The 9218-nt window shown below is 56.7% G+C and overlaps 1 protein-coding gene across 6 annotated transcripts in view; it reads left to right on the top strand.

The window, feature by feature from the left end:
* Nucleotides 1-472: 472 nt before the first annotated feature.
* The window catches only part of IL9R (interleukin 9 receptor), a 23288-nt gene continuing 14542 nt past the window's right edge, over nucleotides 473-9218 (top strand). For 4 of the 6 annotated variants that reach the window (XM_064478225.1, XM_064478226.1, XM_064478224.1 and 1 more), the window contains exons 1-8: nucleotides 473-628; nucleotides 4535-4663; nucleotides 4984-5095; nucleotides 5201-5379; nucleotides 5902-6047; nucleotides 6493-6694; nucleotides 7165-7270; nucleotides 7590-7674. In XM_064478225.1, the coding sequence (XP_064334295.1) occupies nucleotides 601-628; nucleotides 4535-4663; nucleotides 4984-5095; nucleotides 5201-5379; nucleotides 5902-6047; nucleotides 6493-6694; nucleotides 7165-7270; nucleotides 7590-7674 (987 nt within the window). In that variant the 5' untranslated portion in view covers nucleotides 473-600. Of the gene's footprint in view, nucleotides 629-836; nucleotides 926-4534; nucleotides 4664-4983; nucleotides 5096-5200; nucleotides 5380-5901; nucleotides 6048-6492; nucleotides 6695-7164; nucleotides 7271-7589; nucleotides 7675-9218 lie in introns of all 6 variants that reach the window. The other 2 variants (XM_064478229.1, XM_064478228.1) reach the window with 2 other exon arrangements.

Genomic DNA, 9218 nt, shown 5'->3' with positions numbered 1-9218 from the left:
GGAGGGACTGGCTTCCTACAGGGGCTACCTCTGTGGTGAGATCAAAGGGGACTCCCATTTTTTATTTCCTTTTGTATTGTTTGTTTGCCTTTAACTGAGACAGCATAACTTTTATGTTTAACACCCTCTCCATCCCAGTGCTCACCGACAGCCTCAGCTGGCGGAAAGGGAGCCTACGCCTCTCGGAAAAGCCTAGAAGGTGAGACCCACCACTCTGCTCCTGGGCAGGGTCCTCACCTCCTGGGGCTAGTTTCATGCATCTCAGAGGTGTTTCTTGAGAGGAACACAGTAGACACTCATCCGCCTATCAATGGGCGAATCATCAAAGTCCATGTCTGGCGACCTTCAGTTCATGGGGAATGAAAGGTGAGGTTTCTAATCAGTGGTGACAGTCGCCCGGCCTCACTTGGGATGGCTGCTCTGCTCTGCGCTCGTGGTTTCAGACGTGGGTGGCCTGTGTCAGCCTGCCGTGCGAGGCTCACGTCACCGGTGGTGCAGTTATCTCCTGAATCAGGCTGAAGGACTTCACTGCAAACTCAGGGGCGGCAGGTTGACGAGTCACATCCAGGTCCAGAGGGTCGGGGGCCAATCAGACTTGCTATGGGACCTAGCAGGTGCGTCTGGGAAGGTGAGTCTGTAATGTGGACTTAACCACTCAAGTCAGGGTGAACTTCGGGAGACAGAGGGGTGGGTAGCCTTCCATCCCTGGGCCCCTAGAAGAGCCTGTGGGTGACATGGCACTCGCAGGGCCCCTCTAGTTTTACTTCCTCTGGTGTCCTGGCCTTGGGCATGCCCCAGAGGCAGCAGGTTTGCAACACTGATTGTGTCATTTCCAGGCCTGTAGGGGTCAGGAGTGCCTCCGGGAAGGCTGAGGGGCCCTGAGTTTGTCAGGCAGTTCCTAATGCTAACCTCTACTGGGACCAGGGTGAGTGCGCGTTTCGGGGCCGGGCGGGCTGAGCTGTGACAGTGCACTGGCCTAGGGTTGCTAAGGCCCCTCCTATCCCCTATGCCTCTGGGGGGGCTTTAGGGCAGAAGAGGAGCCAGGAGTCTGTGGATCCCCCCTTGGAGCTGTGGGCAGGGTAACAGGTGAGGGTAGGATTCCAGGAGGGTCAACTCAGCCAAGCAGAGGGAGGAGAGGAGAGGGTTTGGGCTCAAATAATGTTTCAGAGCCCCCTCCAGAGAAGGCATTAACGCCGTCTCAAAGTGATGGCAGGTCTGTGGGCAGGCTCGGGATGGGGTGCTGGATGCAGGGGATGTGACATAGACCAGACAAGTTCTTGCCCTGGAGGAGCCTGATGCAGGAGGTGGCACAGCACTGAGCTTCCCTGCCAGGCACTCTCCCTGGCAGAGGAGGCCACTCGGCAGGTGCGGGAGCAGGGGCATCATTTCCCTCCACTTAACCCCCAGGCCACCTAGGAGAGCAGTGTCAGTGTCCTGACTCCAGCCCTTGCCCGACGCCACTATCCGTGTCCTGGCTCCTGTCAGCTGGCTGGGGTGTCCAGACAGACTGGGGGACTCAGGGGGTCTTCATGAAGGTGCATGATGCAGAAGGCAGCTAGCTGGGCAGAGGGGACAGTGTGAGAGCTCACCCTGAGGCCCCCTGTCCCCCTCTGCACTCCTCTGACATCCGTCCTTAGCCCTCTTTCTCCCTCTGCCCTGGGCCCCTCTCCGTCTCTGCCTTGTCCTGAGGCCCCCTGGGGCTCAGCCCTTTCTTCTCCCCTCAGTCTAGCCTGGCGTCCTGCAGATGCAGGTGACCCTCCTGCTCAGTGCTCCCAGGACGCAGGTGAAAGTGCTCCTTGGTGCTGCCTCTCTCTTCTGCTCTCTCTGTACCTTATCTGCACTCAACCTCCGCTGGCCTTCCAGCCTTGACCTCTCCTGCTCCCTGCCCCACCCCTGGTCTGCACCACCTGGGAAGCGCTTTCTGCCCACAGGGCCAGGGGTTGCCCACGGGCGCCCGAGTGGTCCACTGCGGGAGGTGGCACCTGCTCCCACTTCCAACCATGTTTCTTGGCACAGTCCCCATCTCCCCCAGGTTCCAGCTGCTTCTGGGGAACCAGGGTCTGAATTTCTTCCTCCCCTCCCAGCAGAGAGGGTAGTGCTCGATGAGTGTCTATTTAAATAGCAGCCTCTCTGCTGTCCACCTCTGTTGGGTGGGTAGGGAGAATAGCGGGGGTACCACTCCCTCACCTTTACAAACTATAAAGTAGACTCTGTGTGGAGGGGCACAGAGAGTGGATGCAGTAATCGGCATGAGGCCGATTCGGGGGCTCTGCTGTAGTGCGCAGGGAGCCCGGGACAGAGGCCTGCTCGGGCAGGCGCTATGCCTGGCAGCAGGTATGAGCGCGGAGGGGTGGGGGGTGAGGGGCTAAGTCTGTCTGGAGACCTCACCCTGGGTCCGGCAGTGTCTGTGGGTCCCAAGGCAGGGGTCAGGCTACAAGGCAGCCCACGACTTTATGGTGGGCCAGGAAAGCTATGAGGCCCAGTGGTCACCTGGGCCAGACCTGGACCCAGAGGCTAGGGAGGAGATGTGGTTGTGAGAAGGGACCAGAGTGGCAATGTGCTGAAGGCCTCGTCCTCAGGCCTGGTGGGAAAGGAACGGTGCTGAGTGGGGATGTCAGCTGCGCTCCCCAGCAGAACTGGAGGTGTGAGGGGGCGGTTCTGACCGGGGGGCCAGAGGCTGGGTCCCGTCCTCCTGCTCGCACAGCCATCCTGTGATCTGGTTGTGTCTGAGCTGTGATGAGGCCTCCCTGTGACATCTGAGTGCCTCTGCCAGAACCAGGGGCTGTGCAGCTGGGGCTGTCTGCTCCACCTGGCCCAGTGTCTGTTGTCCAGGATGAGTTGGTCTTGCCTCAGTAATGTCCCTCCTCCTGCTCGCGGAGCCCTGAGGAGAGAGACCAATGCCCTGGGGAGGTGGTAGCTCACAGGCTTATGTGGGAGTTGGTGGGATGTGTGCCCAGAACAGAGGTGACAGCTGCCAATTATGCCAAGTCTCTGGTCTCTCTGAGCCTCGGCTTCCTCATCTGTAGGAGAGTGGGGGCCCCTCCCTGCCCCGCTCGCTAGGTTGAGATGGAAGTGTTCTCTACAGAGGAAGAGCAGGGACCGACCCCTAGATGGCCATGTTGCCACATGGCCCTGCCCATGTGTGGGTCTGGGCCTGCTCCTCCATGCCTCTGAGGTGTCCCGTGTGGGTCCTGTCCTCCCCATGCCTGCTCCTGGGGCCACCCCACTCCACGCTCTTGAGCCATCTGCCTATGTGTCGAGTCAGCCTCTGTCTGTGCTGGCCCCATCCTGCACAGAGGCAGGGTCCCTCCAGCACTGGGGCAGTGACCATGCACTGTGCTGCCTGGGTCTGCTCTTAGCCGGGAAGTGGCTGCTGCATCCGAGCTTCCCCCAGATCCTGGTACCCTGTCTAATGCTGCCCTCACACCCCCGGAGTGAGCTGTTACCAGGCTGCCCTTCTCCATCCAGTAACTGCCATGGAGGGTAAACTCGCCGCAGCTTCATTCTAGGGAAGGATGAGGTCTTCCTGCCTGTTGATCTTAATGGAGTCCATCTTTGGGTACCCAGCCAGGCTTCTGGGAGCGGGGCTGGGGTTGGAGTTGTGTCTACCACCTGGGGAGTGTGTGCGGGCTCCTTGAGGACTTACGTGCTGTGGTCTGTGCACGTCTGTTGCTCTTTTGCTTCCTTATCACCCATCAGGCTTGCATAACCGGGCTGGCCCTGCTTCCTGCTGAGGAGCTATCAGTGCACCATCTGGAGCTGCTAATGGGTGATAGGACATCAGCAGCCTCCTCACACTCAGGCGCTTCCTAACCACCCCACCCTCCACCCCAACCCCGTCTCCAGCTAACCTCTGGCTCCCCCAGGGACCTTGGGGCTGGTACTCCTGCACTGAGAGCCTTGCAGAGCACCTTGGGACAGGGGTGTGACAGTTGCATGGACTGTTGCATGGACACCCCACTGCCCCCCTCCTCCACGTCCCTGAGGCGGAACACTGGGATAGGTCTTTGTTTAAGGAGACAAGAGGGAGAGAGGACACGAGAAGGTAGCTGTGTGGCCCTGGTAGCGCCCTTGTCTGTGAACAGGGGCAGTCTCTCCACCTCCCCCAGCTGTTGTGGGGATTCAGGTGCATAATGCGCATGGCACAGTCGGCACAGGTATGGCACCAGAGCCCGACAGATCGTGCCCGTGGCTCATTGTTGCTGGTGAACCTGTTCCTTCAACCCTGCCTCCCCTGCAGGGTGTGGTCAGGACCCAGGGACAGGGATGGGATCTGGGCTTGCAGGGGGCAAAGTTGGACACATGGCTGATTCAGAGCCCAGAAACCTCAGGAGACCTAAATTTGAGGGCCCCCAAGTCTGAGCTTCAGTTTCTCATCGGTGCAGCTTGGACACTGGCGCCCAACCCCCTTCACGGGACAGGGTGAGGGTGTAGGTGGTGACCCACTCAGAGCACCTGCTCGGGTGCAATTCTTGCAGAAAGTGTCTCATGGGGAGGGTCGCATGGGGGGCACTCCTCACACAGAGCCCTTCAGCCCAGCCCCTTACAGATTGGACCCTCGAGAGCAAGGCCCTGATGCAAGAGATGGGCACCTGGCTGCTGATCTGCACCTGCATCTGTGCCTGGGTCGGCCCGGGAGGCTCTGTCCCAGGGGAAGGAGGAGGTGAGGGCTGGAGCTGTGTCTGTGAGGCCTGTGGGCGGAGAGCTGGGGGGCAGGGCTGTCCTCTGTCAAACCCCCTGAGGAATGAATGATCTGAGCTGCACTGGGGCCTGTCTTCCTGAGGTCGGCTGGGACTTCAGCCCACCCCATCCTACGGGTCAGAGCCCATCTCCGTCCAGGTCTCCCAGCCCTGCCCTGGATAAACTCCCCTGGGCTCGTTCTCTGGGGACCACCCTGTCAGAGGATGTTAGCTGCCAGGCTCTCCCCTCCCCCAGCCCTGACCTGAAGCATCCACTGTGGATTCCCTGCATCACTGTTCCCAGGGCTGGGGGCTGGAACTTTCACCTGTCACTCCAACAACATCCTCAGGATTGACTGCCGCTGGTCCACCCCAGAGCTGGGCCAGGCTGCCGAGCCCTGGCTCCTCTTCACCAGGTGAGGTGGGAGGGCAGGGATGAGGGGAGGGTCCCAGTGATGGAAGCAGCAGCAGGGGCCAGGCTGGTTCAGTGGCCCCTTGGTGCCAACACACGCCCTTTCCAGCAACCACGCGCCAGGCAGCAAGCACAGGTGTGTCTTCCGGGGCAGTGTGTGCACCGTGCTGCTGCCCCCTGAGGAGGTGCTCGTGCCTTCTGACAACTTCAACATCACTTTCCACCGTCACATCTCTGGGAAGGAGCAGGTCAGCGTGGTGGACCCACAGTACCTGCCCCGGAGACATGGTGAGGCCTGGGGTGGGGTGCCTTGGCTGCCAACATCCTGGCTACATGAGTCTGCAGCCCACGCTGCCCATGGCCCAGTGAATGCTCTTGGCTCCAGGGCCAGGAGCAGGGTAGGCCCCTAGGAGGGGAGGGCCCACAGGTTGCTAGAGGGGTAGGGTTTTGGAGGAGGATGAAGGTGCAGGGCTTTGAGTTGGCAGGGGCTGCAGTTTGAGTCACTTGAAATGTACTTTGGTCATAGCAAGAAGGACTTCAGTAAGACATTAGGAAGCACTTCCAGCAGCGGCTTATGAAAGAAAGGGAAGGCGAGATTTGAAACTCCCCTTGTCTGGCTGCCGGGGCTGGAGGAGAGTCATTGCTGTCGTGTACCCCCTGGGTCTTCTCAGGACCAGTCTCCCAGCGAGGCCCCTGTTCTGAGAGGGCCTGGACCATGCCTCTTCCTGCCCCTCCCCCTGGGAATCTCTCAGATCCCTGGTCCTGGGCGTGCTGACTGACACACCCTCACATGGCTTCATTCCGTTCCAGTGAAGCTGGATCCTCCCTCTGACTTGCAGAGCAATGTCAGCTCTGACCACTGTGTCCTGACTTGGAGCATCAGTCCTGCCTTGGAGCCGCTGACCTCGCTCCTTAGCTACGAGCTGGCCTTCAAGAGGCAGGAAGAGGCCTGGGAGGTAACGCTTGGTCCTGCTACCCTGGGGGCCTCTCTCTCCCGGGAGCAGTGGCCCAGGGCCGCTCTTCATGCCACCTAGGGTGATGTCAACTTGGAACTATGAGGAGGGAAGGTGACCAGAGCCAAGGAGATGTGAGTGCAAGCGTGGCGAGTGTGACTGTGCACGTGTGTGTGCACACGGGTGTGTCTGTGCACGAGTGTGCCTGCGTGTGCGTTAATGTATGTGTGAGCGTTCCCAGGGTGTGCCTCCATGATGAGTGTATGCGTGTAGAGTGTGGTGAGCGTGTTTGTGCGTGCTCAGTGTGAGTGTGCATGCGGCTTGATGAATATAAGCGTGTGCCTGTGGGCGTGTGTAAGTATGCCCACACACATGGGTGTACCTGTTCTCGAGGGCTGACGGACCCAGTCTCACCCTCGGCATCTCCTAATTGTCCTCAACCCCATAGCGGGCTCAGCACAAGGGTCACATTGTCGGGGTGACCCGGCTTGACCTGGAAGCCGTCGAGTTGGACCCTGGTTCCACCTATGAGGCCAGGCTGCGTGTCCAGATGGCCACCGCGGAGGGCGAGGTGGTGGAGGAAGAGAGTTATGAGGGCCAGTGGAGCGAATGGAGCCAGCCCGTGTGCTTCCCCTCTCCCCAGAGACGAGGTGGGCACTTCCGCGCTGCTGCCCTTTGGGGGTCCAGGTTGGCCCTCCCTCCCCTGCTGGTCCTGCCCTTTCACCCTCCCGGAACCCCTCCCTGAGACAGTCATGACCCAGAGATGCCCTGAGGCGTGCAGAGAGGAATCGCCTGCCACACCTTCCCAGGAGCCTGCTGCTGGTGGCTGTTGCTGGGAGCAAGTGCAGCCCGGGGGCTGTCCGCCAGGCCTGGTGCTTCTGTCTCTGGAGCCTGGATGTGGCCTCGTTTCCTTAGTGGGAGCTGGGCTGACCTGGTGCCCTAGGTACTAGGAAGGCTCACTGACCTTGCAGATGGGAAGGGCGAGGCCCTGGGCGCATGGTTCACCCAAGGTGCTTTAGCAAGCGACACAAACCTTCAAGGCCTGTCATACACCACTCGTACGGGTGCCTTTGCCTCACGGGTTTGGAGGAACACAGCCCCGGGCTGTTCCTGCTCACAGGTCCCCCGACCCCAGCTTTGGGGCAGCCTGACAGCACCCTCGTTGCTGTGTGCATCTTCCTCCTGCTGACCAGCCTGACCTACCTGCTCTTCAAGCTGTCACCCAGGTCGGTAGCGGGGGGTGTATGTGGGAGGATGTGCCTGGGCATGAATGTGTTATCGTATGTGTCAGTGTGTGTCAGTGTGAGTGCGTGTGAGTGTGTGTGGTAGGCAGGGCACAGAGGGCCAAACCCACAACCCCTCCCCGCACAGTCCTGGATGGGGTTGGGTAGTCAAGCCTCTGCCCTGGACGTGGGGAGTTCCCAAGTTGCCAGGTGCGTGTGGGGGGCAGTGTGGCCCAAGAGAGCCCTGGACCCAAGGCACTGGGGCCAAGTCGCCTGAGGTTCTTGTCTCTGTAGGCCTCTGACTGTCCTCTCTTGGCCTCAGGATGAAGACAGCCTTGTACCGGGACGTGCCCTCCCCGGGGCCGTTCTTCCAGCCTCTCTACAATGTGCACAACGGGAACTTCCAGGTTTGTGACCCCCTGGCAGGGCAGGGGCTGGGGGCGGGGCAGGGGTTGCCCGGATCTCTGGCCTGCCCAGGATGTGGGCTTTCGGTGAGGGCTGGGGTCCTTTGTCAGTGCTTTGGGCGTTTTTGGTATATATGGTGGGTCTAAACTTATACGCTGTGACTCAGATGGGAAAAAAAACAGCTTTATTCTCAATTGCTGACTTCTTTTTGTTCTCATGTCTCTAATCCCATTTTTTGTTTTTGTTTGGTTTTTACTTTTTAATTTTATTTTTTATTGAATTATAGTTGATTTACAATGTTAGTTTCAGGTATACAGCAAAGTGATTCAGGTATTTTTATATATATATATATGTGTATATATATATATATGTGTGTGTATATATATATATATATATTCAGATTTTTCCATTATAGCCCATTATAAGAAGTTGAATATAGTTCCCTGTGCTATACAATAAGTCCTTGTTGTTTATCTGTTTTATATATGGACAGTGTGTATCTGTTAATCCCAAAGTGCTAACTTATCCTCCCCTTCTCTTCCCCTTTGGTAACCATAGTTTGTTTTCTATGTCTGTGAGTCTTTTTCTGGTTTGTAAATAAAATTTGTACCTTTTTTTAGATTACACATACAACTAATAGCATATAATATCTGTCTTCCTCTGGCTGACTTACTTCACTTAGTATGATCATCTCTAGGTCCATCCATGTTGCTGCAAGTGGCATTATTTCATTCTTTTTAAGGCTGAGTAATATTCCATTGTATATGATATACCAAATCTTCTTTTCTTGCCTTTTTAAAAACTTTATTCATTTATGTATTTATTTTACAGTATCATTTTTTAAATTGAAATATAGTCGATGTACAACAGTATATGTTACAGGTATACAATACAGTGATTCACAATTTTTAAAGGTTGTACTCCATTTATAGTTGTTATAAAGTGGCTCTGTTCCCCATGGTGTACAGCACACCCTTGTAGCTTATTTTATACCTGATGGTTTGTGCCTCTTACTCCTCCGCCTCCACCTTGCCCCTCCCTGCCTCCATCTCCCCGCTGGTGACCACTAGTTCCTTCTCTACATCTGTGAGTCTGTTTCTTTTCTGTTATATTCACTAGTTTGTTTTTTTTTTTTTGTAGATTCCACATGTGATATCTTACAGTATTTGTCTTTCGATCTGACTAATTTCACTCAACATAATGCCCTCCGTGCACACCAGAAACTAATACAACATTTTAAATCAACTGTACTTCAGTTAAAAAGCAAGCAAACAAACAAACGACCCATTTAAAATATGGGCAGAAGAACTGCTCTAATCCCATTGTTGATGGGGAAATAATGTGCAGGTTCTCGTGATGTCACCTCTGCCTCTTCTGGTTTGCCGCAGCCTTTTGAGGCAAACGGTCAGTTCACGGTGCCAACCTGGGGGCCCATCTGCAACAGCCATGCATCTGGTCCCTTATTCTCCGAAGGCGCCTGTGTCTGGTGGCCGTGGGGAGGGCCTCTTGTGCCTGTGCTCTTATGCCTGGGGCCCTCCCTGGTCCC

The sequence above is a fragment of the Camelus dromedarius genome, chromosome 24 (assembly GCF_036321535.1).
Source record: "Camelus dromedarius isolate mCamDro1 chromosome 24, mCamDro1.pat, whole genome shotgun sequence".
In the NCBI taxonomy this organism is placed as follows: domain Eukaryota; kingdom Metazoa; phylum Chordata; class Mammalia; order Artiodactyla; family Camelidae; genus Camelus; species Camelus dromedarius.
This window is presented reverse-complemented; position numbering and strand designations above follow the sequence as displayed.